At 65.3% G+C, this 16,518-nt stretch overlaps 2 protein-coding genes across 2 annotated transcripts; both read right to left on the reverse strand.

Annotated features, from left to right (window-relative positions):
• Positions 1–411: 411 nt before the first annotated feature.
• Positions 412–11,988, reverse strand: BLTP2 (bridge-like lipid transfer protein family member 2). Its single transcript, XM_082776619.1, has 36 exons — positions 11,858–11,988; positions 11,606–11,724; positions 11,254–11,314; positions 10,977–11,157; positions 10,776–10,899; positions 10,315–10,439; positions 10,160–10,227; positions 9,915–10,063; positions 9,594–9,712; positions 9,201–9,364; positions 8,817–9,081; positions 8,482–8,687; positions 7,261–8,356; positions 6,818–7,009; positions 6,533–6,735; positions 6,332–6,450; positions 6,035–6,255; positions 5,721–5,911; positions 5,536–5,635; positions 5,254–5,456; positions 4,809–5,103; positions 4,512–4,669; positions 4,187–4,393; positions 3,998–4,097; positions 3,642–3,824; positions 3,273–3,394; positions 3,034–3,189; positions 2,825–2,946; positions 2,557–2,737; positions 2,394–2,480; positions 2,180–2,290; positions 1,944–2,079; positions 1,592–1,716; positions 1,291–1,392; positions 1,076–1,210; positions 412–986 (listed from the first exon to the last, which is right to left on the reverse strand). The coding sequence occupies exons 2-36, from the start codon at positions 11,689–11,691 to the stop codon at positions 804–806; spliced, it is 6,276 nt and encodes a 2,091-aa protein (XP_082632745.1). The 5' UTR covers positions 11,692–11,724; positions 11,858–11,988; the 3' UTR covers positions 412–803.
• A 2,906-nt stretch (positions 11,989–14,894) lies between these two features.
• SDF2 (stromal cell derived factor 2) lies at positions 14,895–16,507 on the reverse strand. Its single transcript, XM_082776420.1, has 3 exons — positions 16,259–16,507; positions 15,964–16,160; positions 14,895–15,335 (listed from the first exon to the last, which is right to left on the reverse strand). Exons 1-3 carry the CDS (start codon positions 16,482–16,484, stop codon positions 15,048–15,050), a joined length of 711 nt encoding a protein of 236 aa, XP_082632546.1. The 5' UTR covers positions 16,485–16,507; the 3' UTR covers positions 14,895–15,047.
• Positions 16,508–16,518: the final 11 nt, after the last annotated feature.

Here is a 16,518-nt window from a genome sequence, read left to right on the forward strand (position 1 = left end):
CGCCCCCCCCCCCTCCGGACCCCCCCTTCTCCGCCCCGACAGCTCACGACCCCCCCCCCAGGTCCGGGAATGGGCAGCGGGGCTCCTGGTGCGCCCCCCGTGGCACCCGCCCCCCACCTGCACCGGGCACGGATTGGGGACCCCCGTTTTTCCCCCCATAGTCCCCCCCATCCCACAGCACCCTCCACTCCAACCCCCCCATTTTACAGCAGCCCCCACAGCACCGGGGCTGTCCCCAGCTTCAGGGGACAAGGGGGTAACGGCATCCTAGGGTCCCCAACCCCGAGGGGCTCCCGGAGGAGATGGATGAGGGACCCCCAAAGTAGGGGAAGCCCCTGGGGGGCCAGGGGGTGAAACCACGGGTTGGGGATGGTGCTGACGGCGCCGAGGGGGGAGGCGAGTGGCAAGCTGTTCCAAATTAAAAACTCTTCTTTTAAACTCTCTCCCGTTCCCCTTTCTCCCAGCCTGGAGCCGTCCTGCTGCTTCACCGGGCCCAGCACCCGCACAGCAGGGACAGGGGAGGCTCGCGGGCACCCCTTGGCACAAGGTGGGGGGGGCTTTGCGCACCCCACAAAGCGACCCTGGAGCACTCTGCATCCCGCAGCCCCCCGCTGCTGCACCCCTGCCCTACAGGGAGGGGGCTGCTGAGGGTCTGGGCGCAGCCCCCCCCCCCCAGCTGGGGCAGCACCGTGCCGAGCAGCACGGCCCCCCCTCGGCACTATAGGGCTGCCCCTCTGCTGTGGGGAGCACTTAGGGGGGGGGGTTCCCCAGTCCCTTCCCGGCCTGCCGGGTGCTGCCGCCCTTCATTTGCGCCTGCCGAAGATGGATTTCTTGCTGGGGTTCTTCTCGCCCACGCTCAGCCCGATGAGCAGGCGCGCCTTCTCGTCCTCCTCCTGCTGCTGGATGGGCCCCTCCGATTTATTCTCCAGCTTCCCCCGGGCCTCCGCGCCCGCTGCTGGCTTCAGGCGCAGCTTCTCTTTGATCACCTGCCCCAAGAGGGAGAATGGGATCAGGATGGTCCTGAGCAGAATATAGGGAAAGGGGGGGAGGCTGTGACAGCGCTGTCCCCACCGACCTGCGCCACCAAGGCTTTGCGGCTGTCCCTCTTCACCGCCATGGCGAAGTCCAGCCAGGTCCAGGTGTTGTTGTGGTACTCCAGGCACGGCAGCACCAGGTTTAGGTCACCCCAATCGACGCTGTTCTTCTCACCCTGGGCAGGAGGGGGGTCAGGCAGAGTGGGACAAGGCCCCGGGACCCCCCCCCAGCGCCTCCCCGTCCCCGTCCCCTCACCTTGTAGCTGACGCAGAGCGGCACCTGCGGGATCTTGATGTAGATGAAGGAGTTGTTCATGGCCGCGCGCTCCTTCATCTTGTCGATGTCGTCCACAGGGTGCTGGGGACAGAGGCAGGAGCAGGAGGTGAGGATTGGGGACGGAGCCAGGAAAGCAGCAGGGAAGGGAAAAGCGGGCAGCAAGCCGTGGCATTGCTTCACCGGGGAAAAAAGGGGGGGCAGGAAAGCAGGGCGAGGACAGGGCTACAGGCTCGGGAGCTGAGGGAAGGCCGGGTTTGGCTGGAGGCCCAGCAGCAGGTACCTCGGGTGCTTTTCGGAACGATCTTCTGACCCCTGACGTCCGATTCAGGCCCTGAGTGACTCCCTTCCCCGGCCCCAATGCGTCATCAGCCACGATCAGCTGCCGCGGCTTCACCACGGGGATCCCTGCGACAAAGGGGCTGGTGTCCTGGGGTGCAACCACGACCCCGATCCCCCCCCAACAATCCCCTACCCAGAGGGGAGACCACCCCTCTCTGCTCCTCACCACACAGCTCCAGCAGCTGCCCCCAAAACTTGTCCTGGACCCACAGCCCGAGGTGCTCAGGTGGCACCGGGGTGCCGGGGAGGAGGGTGACCACGCAGCAGGGCCCCGCGCCTCCCGCCCCACTCACCCGTTGTCACCAGCTTGGACTTGTCTTCCTCATCCCCCACCTCCTCCTCCTCCACGTTGCGGCCGGGGAAGAAGAAGCCCATCATCCTGTGGAAGAACTGGTGGGTGAGCTGGATGGTGAGCGGGACCACGTTCACCTGGAGGGAGAGAGACACACGTTAGAGCCAGGAAAACGCTTTTTTTTTTTTTTTTTTTTTTTTTTTTGTGCCCTGCCACCTCCCAGCCCAGCCCTGGCACCTCGAAGTGCTCCTTGATGGAGATGCCCCCCACGGGCGGCCGGACCTTGCTGAAGATCCTCAGTGCCAGCTGCCGGCCGGACTGGCAGGAGCTCTGGGGACGCAGCACCACCTGCAGGGAAGCCAGGGGGTGGCTGGGGTGAGGCACAGCCACCCTGGCCACGTCACCCGAGGGTCCCCCGAGGGTCCCCAGGGCGCAGAGCAGCTCCCCTTGCCTTGTACACCGCGTTGGGCAGCAGATTGTTCATCGTCACCCAGCCCAGCTCCAGCAGATGCTCGGCGGTGTCATCGGACTTGTTGACCTGTGCCCACAAACGCATCAGCCCCACATATTTGGGCTCAGAGAGGGGCTGTGGGGGCCACAGGGCGGCTCGGTACCTTGCTGTAGAGGAAACGCTGCAGCTCCAGCTCGGCTATGCCCAGCTGCCCGTCCTCCTCCGTCAGGCGCCAGCGGGCCTGGGCGAAGTAAAACTCCGTCCTCCGTGCCACGCTCACGTCCTCCGGCTGCTTCCGCAGCTCCATCTTGTTGGCCCGCTGCAGCTGGAAGTCCTTGAAGCACCTGCAGCAAACAGGGGAGAGCTGGGATGCGGGAGCCTCGGAGGAAGGAGGGGAACAACGCCAAGGAAGGCGGAGAGGGCCCCCGTACCTGATCAGTATGTTCAGCTCCTCGCTCTCCAGCTGCAGGTCAGACTTCTCCTGGCTCAGCTGCTGCTGCAGCCGGTGGTTGAGCTCGAGCAGGGTCTCGTTTTTGCTGTCATCCTGCAGGGACTGAAGGAGAGCCGACCCTCAGAGCCCTCCGCCCTGAAGCAGGGAGCCAGGGGAGCCGCGTCCTGCTGCCCGGGACGCGGGGCTCACCTTCACGTTGGAGTACATCTGCTTCTCCAGCTGCCGGATCTGGGCCACGTGCTGCCTCACGGCCTCCTGCAGGTGGAGGATGCTGCTGCGCTGCTCCTCCGGGTTGCTGGAGATTTCCAGCTGGAAACGCACCCGCTGCTTCTTCTCGCTGTGCTCCTGGCCACGCGGATAAATAAGGGAGGATAAGGAGTGCCCCGGGCACAAGTAAGCAGCACGATGATTTGCAGCTTCGTGGGTACCTTGCGTTTGGGCTCCACGTGCAGCAGCAGGTTGTTGACTATGTCGAGGATCATGGCGTACTGGGCAGGGTTTGTGGAGATCTCCAGGTCGTGGTGGATGAGCGTGAACGTGTCCACAGCTCCTGCAGGGACACAAAAAGGACGCGTGGGGCACCTGTAGGGCCGGAGGTGGTACCTTTTGGGATGCACTTGGGGGCCAGCCAGCGGTGGAGGGACAGGGAACGAGCAGAGGTGGCTACGCTGGCTCTAGGGGGCTCGGTGTCCAGCCTCTGGGGGTGTCCCTGATCCCACAAGGTCACCCCTGGACCTGGCAGGCACCTGTGGGTCAGCCCAGGACCCTGCCGAGACGCGCTGCCAGGCTGTACCCACCCTCCTGCTTCTTCAGCAGATCCTCCTTCTCCTGGTTAGCGGGAGTCTCGGGGGGCTTTATCTGCGTGGCCAGCTCGGGGTCGATGTCGTGGCTGTAGCTGATGTAGTACATGCGGCAGCTGCAGCGCGAGATGATCCTCTGCACCTGCTGGGTCTGCTGGGCTTCCGAGGGCTGGTTCCAGTCTGGGGACAGGCAGGGGGACCACGGGCTCAGCACCACTCCGGGGACCCCATAAGAGGGCTCAGAGCAGCAGCCAGCTCCCGGAGCCGCACACGGACGTGCCGAGAGCTCCCAGCTCCACCAGCCTCGGGGTCACCCGCTGTGGCAGCGCGGTGGCCAGCTCCTCCTGCAGTACCTGTCGTGGTGCTGACCATGCCCCCCACGGCCTGCCCGCTCTCCATCAGCTCCTGCACCGAGTCCAGGCTCCGCTGCCGATGTTCCTCGATATTTTTCACCTAGGGATGCGAGGAGGCACCGCTGCTTGCCCCCGTTCTCCCTGCCCTCCCTGCAGCTCGCCCATCAGGTGCCAACCCCGGAGGCTCACCTCCAGCCAGAGCTGCCCGTGCTCCCTCTCGCTGGGGCTGCTTTCCGTGGTGGCGAAGTACTGCATGCCGTCCAGCAAGCAGGTCCACGACGTCTTCTGCTTCAGCGTGTCCCCGTACCACGCCGGGTGGTGCTGGCACTGCAGCAGCTGGGCCTTCGCGGCCGACACAATCACACAGCCCTCTGTCTCCGCGCCTCGCAGCACCATCTGGGGGGTAAAAAAAAATTAAAAAATTATCCTGGGGGGGGGGTCAGGAGCAGGCAAAGCCCCTCTCATCGTGAGGGAGCGGAGTGTGGGGGCCAGCAGGCTGGCCAGGGGCACGGACCTGGCAGTTGACCAGCTCGATGAGGCAGTTGCGGTTGTAGATATCATCGGTCTGGCAAGCGGCGATGCCACACAGCTGCTCGCTAGCCCCCGATTCCTCCTCCGTGAAGACCACGAACTTGTCCGTCTCCTCGATGAGCTTCTGCAGCATGTAGGCTCCTGGGGAAGGAGGAAAGGTCAGGGAAAAGCCAAAGGGAGCTGGCTGGGAGGCAACGGGGTGAAGGCAGGCAGAGTTTTGGGCTTTCAGGCACAGCCAGGCCACTGCTGGGTGCACGTTTCCACTCCCCGCCACGCTCACCCCCCGAGGAGGCTCTCTCAGGACGGCCGCTGGTGATGGGAGCAGTGACTCTGGCAGGGATGGAGGGAGCGGAGAGCGGGCCCCGCTTCAGCTTCTTGGCCTGCAGCTGCGTGTCAATCTTCAGCCCCTTCAGGGCCTCGGTGGAGAGGTTGCGCTTGAGCACCGCTGCTTTTTTGTAGCCGTCATAGAGGCCGAAGGCGATGTCCCGGTTTGTGGTGGTCCAGGACGCCCGCAGGTCCACCAGGTGCAGCTGGTGCGTGTGGAAACCATCGTCCCCATCCCGCAGGGGCAGCTCCTGGGCACAGAGGGGCAGAGCCTCAGCACAACGAAGCCACCTCCAGCCCGTTCCAGCCAAAGATCGAGGTCCCCGTGTCGTGGGGGATGCCACCGGGGGCAGCACGGGCTGGGTTACCCCTGCTGTGCCCCGGGGTGATTGCTGCGGTACCTCCTCAGCCGTGCGGTTGCTGTGCCGCTGGTAGGTGAGGGAGGACAGGCTGAGCAGGTGGGTTTTCTTCACCAGGGTGTCGAGCCGGTGGTCGGCGTTCTCGTCGCAGGTGGAGGCCATGAGGTGCACGGTGACCTGGCTCAGGTCGCTCACCATCTGCGTGATGCTCCACTCCGAGATCAGGCGTCGCATCACCGTGCCAGCTGGGGGACGGGGAGAGGGGTCAGCCGGGACCCTCCCCGGCCTGGAAGCACGTGGGGTGCCAGCGGGACCCCAGCTCACCTTGCGGGATGAGCCGCTGCGTGCCGCGGGTGAAGATGTGCCCCTGGCAGCACTCCACCTGGATCCCCCGCTGCTGGGCAAAGGAGGCCCAGTAATGCACCTAGGAGGGAGCAGACAGCAGGGCTTGAGAGATCAGAGCAGGGAAAGAGGGGAAATAACTCTGGGAAGCCACCCCCAGGACTTGCCTGCAGTCGGGGGAAGAGCGCAGTGTAGGACAGCTGCTTGTAATGCTGCCCCAGCTTCTTCTTACTGGGCTTCAGGTTGTTGAAGAGCTTCCCACGGCAAATAGGGCGCGTCACGCTGGTCCACGTGGCCCAGAAGTTCTGCATCCAGCGGAGGGTGCTGCTGTAGAGCAGGATCCGGGGCTGGGAGTGCTCTGAGAATACACCTGTCATCAGCCAGCCCCGCGGGGCAGGGACACAGCAGCACCCAACCCAGGGGCTGGATAAAGGATGGCTAAAACCGGCCCCCCCCTTTGCCCCAGGGGGCTGTTACCCACCCTCACTGGGCCGCGTCAGGTCCATCCGGATGGAGAGGTTGAGGTTCTCGGAGCGGAAGGCACGGTAGGAGTCGTACTGCTGCCCCACCGGCACCTCGGGCAGGAAGTCGGGGGAGCGCAGCACCACGCCGTGGTGGTCGTGGGGGTTCCCGTGGCACAGCCACTGCAGGTCCAGCGTCATGCACAGGTCGGGGAGGTGCAGGAAGCAGCAGTCGTCATACCTGGGTGGAGAAAGAAGCCCCCGGTAACCCCCCAGCACTATCAGCAGCAGCCCCAGGCTCTCAGCCCCACGCTCACTTGGAGGCTGTCCGGACGTTGATGTCCAAGTTGCCCTTGAAGACGAACTGCCCGGGTTTCCAGTGGAAGGAGAGGTGGCTCCACTCCCAGTGCATGTTCTCCGTGGTGTTGTAGGGGTCCTGCAAGCACAAGCAGCACGAGCAGAGGGAGGTGTGAGGCAGCCCCACGCCACGCTCCGCTCCCTACTCCGCCGTCTCCCACCTCGGTGGCCAGCTGGTGCAGGTTGGCCTGCTCGATGTCCATGTGCCAGTCCCCGTGGAACAGAAGGCGGCTCTTGTCCCACCAGGGCAACGGGGCGCTGGGGTCCTCCGAGGGTTTGGTGAGCAGATCCACGCACTGACCGATCAGGGTCCAGGCCGGGTCCCAGCAGGGCCCCCACACGATGGTGTACTGGGAGATCTCAGCTGGGGGACATCGGGGGCACGGCTCAGTCCTCTGCCACGTCCCCGCCCCGGCAGAGAGCCCCCTCGGCCCTCGAGCTCTTACAGTGGAAGTCGTGGTAGAATTTGAGGGGGGGCATGTTCCTCTCCACCGTCGCGTCCCCCCAGGGCAGCCCCAACTTCAGCACCTGGCGGCGCCGGGAGCAGGCCTGGCCGCACTGCTCAGCCCCGATCAGCCGGCCCGAGAGCTGCCAGTTCCGGATCTCGAAGAGGTAGCGAGGGTAATCGCGGATCCGCACTGCGGGGCAGAGCAGGGGACGATGGAGGGGGCAGCAGATGGGCACTGCTCCCATCCCCACGCTCTGGGCTGTCCCAGGAGCCACCACCTTGTCGCCTCTCTGCTCCATTCCCACTCCCGTGCAGCTCTGAAAGTCGATTCCCCCACTCGGCCACGCATCACGCAGTGCCACGAGGTCCCTGCCTTGAGAGCCCACGCCACGCAGCCACCACATCGCCCTCTGAGGACACCCTCAACACGAAACCACTCACCGAAAAAGCTGCCCACGCTGCCCTTCATCATGCGGCACCACTGCGTGACCATCTCCAGCCCCTCGGGGGGGAAGGGGCTGACGCTGTCCAGGTCCCTCATCTGCTCCACGACACGCTCCGTGCCGTGGAAGGACTCGTCGGCCATGGCCACCAGCTCCAGGCGGGCCAGGGTCCAGGTGAGGAGAGCCCTCCGCATGGGGGTGTTGGCGTAGAGGCGCCGGGAGCGCTGGATGTAGATCTCGATGTTCTTCTTCTCCAGCGAGGCGTAGAGCTCCTCGATCTTGCGGGCGGGCAGCAGCTCCCCGTGCTGCTTGCGCAGCGCGGCCACCTTGGCGTCCAGCAGCTGCAGCCGCTTGGCGCTCTCCTTGCTCTCGTCCTTCATCAGCTCGTAGTTGTCCCGCAGCTTCACCTCGAAGACGTCGTCCAGGAAGACCCAGGAGAAGTGCGTGACTTTGAGCAGCAGGTCGGGAGGCAAGGAGGTGCCGGCGGGGCGCCCGCGCCGGTGCAAACCCTTCAGCCACTTCTGCACGCCCACGGCGGCGTCCAGCGTGCGGGAGAAGTCGTACTGGTAGGGGAACTCGATGCTGACGCTGGCGAAGGAGAAGGCCCAGCCGCGGTTGCGGAGGGTGCGCAGGGTGGGGAAGGCGCAGCGGTGCAGGATCACCTCCTCCAGCTCCGGCAGCAGCTTCACCTCCACCTCCTTGAAGCTGAAGATGCTGTGGCCGTCGAAGCCGGCGGCCAGCTCCGGGCAGTAGCCGTGCAGGGCGCCGCCGTGCCAGCTCACCGAGGTCCGTTCAGCGGCCAGGCTGATGTAGTTGGATTCGGAGACGAAGGCGGTGACCTTGGCAGAGCTCAGCTCCAGCGACAGGGACAGCAGTCTTTTGGGGGGAGCCCCGTCGGGCTGGGGGGACCCTCCTGGCTCAGTAGGGGTGGTGGCACGGGGTGCCGGGCTCTCCGGGGACGGGGAAGGAGGCGTCCCGCGGCCGAGGGCGCTCCGCAAGGCTTCGTGGCACTGCAGGGTGGCCAGGGTGTGATGGTACAAGTGCATGTGGTCGGGAGGGCTCCACAGCACCGCCAGCCCCTCACCACACTGCACCTAGAGCGGAGAGAAAGCTCCAGGTCACCGCCACATCCTCCTCTCCGTCACCTCTTGGTGCCCTGTGCCACCGCCCCGTCCATCCCAGCGCCAGCTAAAGCAGAGCCCCGAGGCCCATCACCGACCTCCAGGGAGCGGATGCTGCTGTGGTAGGTCACGGAGAGCATGGAGAGGTTGGCCACGGGGTTGGGGATGGCAGGAGCTTTGCAGCACGGCTGCATCTTCTCCGTGATGCTCTTCACCAAGGCCAGCACCATGCCCTGGACGCTGAGCGTGCAGCTCTCGGCGCTCCCCAGGACAGTCAGCGTGTCCAGCCGCAGCTCCAGGGCGCCTGGAGGGGCAGCACATCGGTGCTGGAGGCACAGAGAAGGCACCCCACAACACGCCAGGCTCCCCTGGCTGTGGGGGCTGTTCCAGGACAGCCATACGGGGCCAGCCCGGACACCACAACCGCACTTACCCACCACAGCTGAGAGCGTGAAAAGATTTACATCCTCCACCTTCAGATCCACCTTCCAGAGCAGCCCCCAGGGCTCGCTCGGGGCAGAGGGAGGCTGCTCAGCGAGCTCAGCTCCGCCGGGCCGCGGGCAGAACAGGGGCAGGACCCTGGCCAGGCACTCGGTGCAGGTATCCGACGACTCCACCTGCAGCCCCCGGATGGTGCAGTCCAGGAAAAGCGTGTCCGACTGGGCGCTGGACATGCCCAGAGGCTGGTTGTAGCTGCCCTGCAGGACAAACTGGCTGATTACTGCCATCCTTCTCCCACCACACCCCCCCAGTGCTGCCCACGTGGAGTTAGGGGCAGGCAGCCCCCCCGGGAGCAGCCCCTCAGCTCCCCGCTCACCTGTAGGTTGAAAGAGTCGAGGATGAGGGCTTCTCCCCACACGTGCATGTTGGGCGGGTGGGGGGCACGCTGGATGTGCGAGTCGTTGCCCACGCGCCAGCAGAGGTGGTCCACGGCCAGCACCGCCCGCTGGTGCACGCTCTGGGGGCGCAGGTGCTGGTAATCTGCGGGCAGAGGGGAGGGGGATGCAGGCAGGGCTTGTTGCCCCCAAAAAAGGGGGACTTGAACACAACCAGGCAAGGATCCGCAGCCCCCAGCTGGACCCAGACACAGCAGGATGCTCCCCGTTGCCATACCACACACCCAGGCTGCTGAGCATCCCAGCATTTCTGTCACAAAGCCACCAACCCCACAAGAAGAGCCCGGCAGGCACCCCCGAAGCCCAACCCCTACCTGCAGAGATGGAGTTGAAGCCCAGGGCGAAGGGCGGCGTGTCCCCCAGCTGCACTGAGACGTTGACGTTGGACAGCGAGGCACACAGGATGATCGGCGCGATGATTTGGGGGTAGCTCCTGCGGGGGGGACAACCACGGACCGGCTGTTAGAGGGGAGCTGCATCCCACAGAGCAGCCCCGAGGGACACCCTCTGTAGGGTTTCCCAGCTACCACGACACCAGGGGCCGTGCACAGGAGGTGCCGCATGCCCAGGCACCCCATCAGAGTGGCAGGCAAGAGGAAAGAAGCCACAAAAGCAGCAGCTGAGGCTGAGTTTACCTTCCCTTGTGCCCCCGGCTGGGGACAGGCGCCTCTCGGCACCCGCGTTCCTGCGCCAGCAGCCCCAGCCAGTGCGAAAACTCTTGGTGGCGGTAGTGGATGATGCAGGTGTTGAGCAGCACAGCAGCCGAGAGGTCAATGGCTGTGACCTGGAGCAGGGAGAGCGCGGGGTGGCAGCAAGCTCGGGCCGGGAGCTGAACCAGAGCCCTCCCGGGGGGCCGGGAGCGCGCCCAGCGCCCGCTCACCTGCACGCTGGTCTTCAGGGAGTTGAGGCACACGATGCGCTGGCGGCTCTGGGACAGGAGAAGGCCATCTGGGGAGGGAGAGGAGCAGAAGTGAGGGCTGGAGGAGGAAAAGGACGGTAGCTCTGATCCCGGGGGCCCCCCTCCTGGCTACTTGCCCTCCAGCTGGAGGTCTACGCTCATTTGGTCCAGGTCCGAGGTGGGGGTGAAGTTGCGCAGCGGGATCTGCTCCTCCTCGCGCCGGTAGAGGAACTGCAGCAGCTTCAGGCTCCAGGTGAGGTGCCTGGGGAGAGCAGGGAGTCGCTGCCAGGCAGGAGCTGCACCCCCACGGCCTCCCGTCTCCTCGCCTCACACCCCAGCTGGCCAACACACCGGCACGGACAAAGCACGGGCCAGTATATACCTGCAGCCCAGCCCATCACCATCATCCCAGCAGCTGTCCTGCTGGAGCACCAGCTCGCCTGCCTTCCTTCTCCCCCAGGAGCACAGCCCCAGGCCATGCTCAAGTGTTTCCCACCAGGGTGGGCTTTAGGGTTTGCTCTCTGCCTTCTGGCGGAGCAGGGAATGGCACAACCATGCCAGGGCTTCCACAAGCACCTCTCCCACCTGCCCCCCTCACCTCTTCTGGCTGTTCATGGACAGCACCACGCTGGTGCTCTCCAGCTTCACCTCCACCCTCCTGGGCACGAGCTGCAGCGTGGCCCTGCTCAGCAGGGACGAGGACTTCAGGGGCTCCTCTGCACCTGCGGTGGGACACGCGAGAGTCATGGGCAGCAGGAGAAATCCCAAATCCAGCCCTCGCCCTGTCCCCGGGCCTGACCTGGGCTGGGCTGCTCCCCCCCGGCCGTGAATCGGTGCAGCAGGGGGCTGCAGAAAAGCCCCTCGTGGAGCTCTGCCTGCAGGGTCCGGACGCTCAGCCTGACGCCCACCAGCCGCCGCTTGCTGCTGATCTCCAGCGAGAGGGAGAGCGCCAGGGCCAGCTCTGCCAGGCACGTGTCATCCTGGGGGGGTTAGGACGAGTAAGGAACGTGTCCCGAGTAAGGAATGTGTCCCGGGGTGTCCCAGAGCATGGGATTTCTCCCCTCCCCAGCACTCACCAGCTGGCTGCTCCGCAGCACCTTGCTGTTCACCTTGGTCAGGCTCACCTCGCAGTTGAGGCTGGGGGGAGCAGAGCGAGGCTGCGGGTCGTGCTGCCTCCACACCCAGCTTTTTGGGGGGATGCGGAGACCCCAATTCCTCCCCCAAAAGCAGAGCAAAAAGCCTAACCCCGTGAACAACACAGCCACCCGTCGGGAAAACAAATGCCTCTGGGAAAAAGGGACCGGGACAGGACAAGGCAGGACAGAAGGAGCCCTGGATGGTGGGGGTGGGAGAAGATCTCACCCTCATCCCAGCAGGAAAACGGGGCCGTGCTGGGGGAGGAGGGGAGCAGCGTGCCAGCAGCGTTACCTCTTCCCATCGCCGGCGAGGAGGAGCCGCGTCTTGCTGGCCTGGATGTGCCAGAGAGACTCCGACGTGGCCACGTGCAGAACCATGACGTTGATGGACTCCAGGTGGATGGAGAAGAGCTGACGGGAGGGAAAACGTTAGGGCGAGGGCTGCCTCGATGGCAGGACAGCCTGCAAAACCCTGCCAGGAGCACAGCCTGCAAAACCCTGCCAGGAGCACAGCCTGCAAAACCCTGCCAGGAGCACAGCCTACCTGGCTAAGGAGCCGCAGCAGGGAGGGTTTCAGGGCCACGTCCCCTCTGCTCTCGCCTCCATCGGCCTCGCTGGGAGCCCCCGGGAAATGGGGCTGGAAGCCGGGGCCCTTCTGCAGGTCTGTTCTTATTCGCACCTCCCCAAAGCACAGCTCGAAGTAGCGCCTGCACAACAACAGCACGGGCAAGCCTGACGCGAGCCCGCGGGCCCTGCTGCTTGGGGGGGCTCTGTGGGACACCCCAAAGGATTTTCCAGACCGCGAGGCCCCAAAAGAGCAGCTGGGGAGCTGGGGGGACGTACGGCAGCTCCCGGCTCAGCTTGCTGGAGATCCAGACGTTGTCGATTTCCTGCAGGGACAAAGGGGCAGGTGAGCGAGGAAACCGACAGAAACATCCTGCAGAGCCCACCCCAAACCTCCCACCCCGCTCCCAGTGCTCGGCATCACGCAGGGAGCCCCCCAAAAAAAACAAATTTGGCCAGTGAAAAAGGGGTGAAACCGGTGAAACCCCAGAGTCTCGTGCCAGCAGGGACCTGCTGCATGTCCAAAGGGGACCGTGGCCACCCTGCCCTCACCCCAAACCCCGGGACCCCCGCTCCGGGGGCACCCACCACCGTCTGCTGCTTCTGCTGGAACTTGAGGCTGATGTTTTGGGCCCAGAAGAAGCCGAAGGAGCCGATCTTCAGCTCTGCCCGCAGCTTCTGGCGGCACCAGCTGACGGCCAGGCGGCACAGCAGCCACCTGCGGGGACACAGAGGGATGGGGTCAGCCCCCCGCCCCTCGGGACCACCCCGCATCGACCCCTCCGAGCCCCCCCCGAATCCCCACAGCCAGCCCGCAGCCCCCCCTTGACCTGGCACATAGGTCTGTGGGACCCCCCAGAAGCCCCCATATTCCTGTCCCCCCCACACACCTCAACCCATAGCCCCCCTACACGCCCAGCCCCCCAAAACTATGAGCCCCCCTCCATATTCCCCTACCCCTCTCCCACTCCCCCAAACCCTACACCCCCTTTACACCCTTCCAGGAGCCCAAGACCCCCCCAGAACCAGAAAGAAACCCCCCGACACCCCTCAGGACCCCCCCAGGACCCCCTCACCCCCTCAGAACTCCCCCCTCAGCCCTCAAAGACCCCTCTTCACCCCCCTGAAGACCCCTTACCCACCTCAGGACCCATCTTAACCCCTCAAAGTCCCCCTCACCGCCCCCAGGACCCCCTCAACCCGCCCAGGACCCCTTCAGGACCGCTCCCCAGCCCCCAAAGACCCCTCCTCACCCCCCTGAAGACCCCTTACTCCCCTCAGGACCTCCCCTCATACCCCCAGGACCCCCTCATACCCCCAGGACCCCCTTACACCCACCAGGATCCCCCTTCCCCCCCCCTCACCCCTTCCCCTCCCCTCCCACACCCCTCAGGACCCCCCTCACCCCCTCGGAACCCCCCCCCAGGACCCCCCAACCCCCCCCATTTCCCCCTTTCCCCGTGGCCCTGACCGCGCCAGCAGCGCGGCGAGCAGCAGGCCGATGGCGATGGCGAGCAGGGCGATGCCGGGGAGCGGCAGGGGCAGCCCCGGGCCCCCCGAACCCCCCGGGCCCCCCGCCGCCATGACGGGCGCCCCCCCCTCCCCCCGGGCCCCGCCGCCCTCCCAGCAGCGCCCGCGGAGCCGGCGGGGCAGTGACGGCCGCGAGGGGCGTGGCCAACGAAGGGGGCGTGGTCAAGCGGCGGATGGGGGCGTGGCCAAACCCCGGGGGGCGGGGCCTTATCCGGAGTTGAGCGGCGCCTCCGCCCCCCCCCCGCTGCCCGTACCTCTCCGGTCCCCTCCCTTTTTTCCCGGTTTCTCCCGGTTTTTCTCCTTCTCCTCGTTCCCCCCCGGCTCTCCTCCGACCCCCCGGGCCCCCCTGGTTCCCCCGATTCCCCCCCTTTTCTCCCGGTCCCCCCGGTTTCCCCCGGTTCTCTCCCTTTTTCCCGGTTCCTCCCGGTTTCCCCCATCCCCCCCCGGTTCCCCCCATCCCTCCCGGTTCCCCCCATCTCCCCCGGTTCCCCTCCTCTCCCCCCGCTGCCTCCCGGTCCCCCCTCTTTCCTCCGGTTCTCCCCAGCACCCCCGGTTCCTCCCAGTTCCCCCCCTTTCTCCCCGGTTCCCCCTTTTCCCCCTCGGTTCCCCTGATTTCTCCTGGTTCCCCCTTTCCCCCCGGTTCCCCCCACTTCCCTCCCTTTCTTCCAGTTCCCATCGGTATCCCCCAGTCCCCTCCAACTTCCCCCGGTTCCTCCTGGTTCCCCCCGAATTCCCCCGGTTCCCCCTCTTTCCCCCCAGTTCCTCCCGGTCCCCCCCGGTTCCACCGTGCTCAGGAAGCAGCACGCCGCGGGCACACAGCTCCTTCCTGGCCCCCGGCCCAGCAGCAGGACACGGGGAGAGGAATCGGGGTGGAGAGGAGTGGGGTTGATAGGGGTGGGGAGTCCAGGATGGTGCTGGGCAGATTTGGGGGGCTGGGGTATGGTTTGAGTCGGATTTAGGGTGCTGGGATCCAGTTTGAGTTGGATTTGGGGCACGAGAATCTGATTTGAATCTGGTTTGGGGCACCGGAACCTGTTTTGAATGTGGTTTGGGGCACCAGGATCCAGTCTGAGTTGGATTTGGGGTGCCAGGATCCAGCCTGCATCCAATCTGGACCGTGGGAGCTGGTGTGAGTTGGATTTGGGACACAGGGTTCTGCGTTGTGTTTGGGGCACTGGGATCTGAGCTGAATTTGAGGCTCTGTGATCTGGTTTGGGGTTTGTGATCTGCGTTGGATGTGGGGCACTGGGATCTGCTTCCAGTCAGATTCTACATAGGGAGCTCTGCTTCATGTCTCATCTGGACTTTAGGATCTAGACTTCAGGATGGATCAACTTTGGGATCAACTTTGTTCAGGACATAGGGATGTGTTTTGCATTGGATTTGGGACACTGGGATCAGTTTGGGGCTGCATTTGGGATCTGTTTCGTGTTGGGTTCACGCTGCGGGGCTCTGCTTTGCATCGAATGCCAGACACTGAGCTCTGCTTGGTGTCAAATTCAGAATAACGGAATTATTAACGCCGTGTGAAATTCAGAACAAGAGAACTATTCACTCCGTGCTGCGTTTGGGACGTCGGGCTCCACTTTTTGGTGCGCGCCAGACCCGCGCGGGGCCCGGGGCCCGTCAGTCTGTGTCGGTCACAGCTCGGCGTGGTAACGCTCCGCTTTGAAAACCTCGCCGGGCTGCATGAAGACGCCCTCCATGACCTTCCAGTAGTTGTGCTGGCTGGAGGCGGCGGCGCCGTGCACCTCCTTCTGCCCGTGGATGGGCCGCCCGTACTGCTCGCCCGTCACCGCCAGGAAGACGTCGGTGGAGGCGTGCTGGAAGCGCACCTCGCTGTCCCGCGCCCAGTAGGTCCCGCTGCACAGCACCGTCCAGTCGTCCAGGTAGTCGCCCTCGCCGTCCTCCCCGAAGGCGCTCACCTCCTGCGGTGGCAGCAGCAAGGACCCGGTTACGTGGGGAGAGGGGAAAAGGAGCTCGTTTTGGGGGGGGTTCGGAGCTTTGTGGCACGGTGGGGAGGGGAAAATGGGGGTGCTGGAGGGGGAGCACCCACACGGATGGCTCTGCAGGGGTGTCAGGGTTAAGGAGTGTACATTTGGGTGCTGGTTTGTTAGAAGTTTGTTCCCCAAAGTAAAAGCTCGGGTGCCCCAGGGCTTGTAGGGGGCACAGCAAAGCCTGGGTGCCCCAGGGGATGCAGCTTGCTGTAGTGGGGATGGTCCTGCTGGCTGCTGGGTGGGGGGCTGGCATGAAACGGGGGGCAGAGAGTGGGATTGGGGCTGAGAATGGAGCTGGGGGGATAACGGGGCAAGGGAAAATAGGTCTGAGGGGGACAAGGGGATAACGGGGCTAGGGAAAAATGGGGCTGGGGGGGACAAGGGGGCTTGGCAGGGGCTAGGGGATAATGTGGGGTTGGGAAGGATGGGGACAGCAACACCGGGGACCTGTTGGGGATCCGGTAAGGACCCGATGGGGTCCCGGTAAGGACAGGGGCTGGTCCTAGGGAACAAGAGGAGCCCGGTCGGGGTTAAGGGCCACAGGGGTCGTGCCCGGTACCTGGTTCCCGGAGAGCGGGGAGGCGAAGCGGTGGCTGTGGAGGTTGCGGCCGGTGCCGAGGTGCGTGAGGCGGATGGCCTGGCCGCACCGCACGGGCCGGCCCCGCTCACACACGGCGGCCGTGCGGCCCCGCACCCGCCAGTAGCTGTTACCATCGTCCGCCGCCGCCACGCCGGTCACCGACTGCTGCCCGCTGCCTACGGGAGACAAAAAAATAAAAAAAATTAAGAAATAAATTAATAAGCAGGTAAATAACGCCCGGGAGGGGGTTGGCGGCCGGTAGCGGGGCCGTTACCGGAGCCGTAGCGGACGTCGTGCGAGTGCAGGCGCACGTTGTGCCGCACGTTGAGCAGCTTCACCACCGAACCGCACGTAACGGGGCCCGGCCCGCCTCCTCCTCCTGCCCCGTTAACGGCCGCGCCCAGCGCCAGCACCAGCGCCACGATCGGGAGCGGGGCCGGCACCGGGAGCGGGGCCCTGCCCGCAGCCGCCGCCGCCGCCGCCGCCACCTCCGGCCCCATCCCCGCCGCCGCTTCCGGCGGAAGCGGAAGTGGC

The sequence above is a fragment of the Aythya marila genome (assembly GCF_965140915.1).
Source record: "Aythya marila genome assembly, chromosome: 20".
Taxonomy (NCBI): Eukaryota; Metazoa; Chordata; class Aves; order Anseriformes; family Anatidae; genus Aythya; species Aythya marila.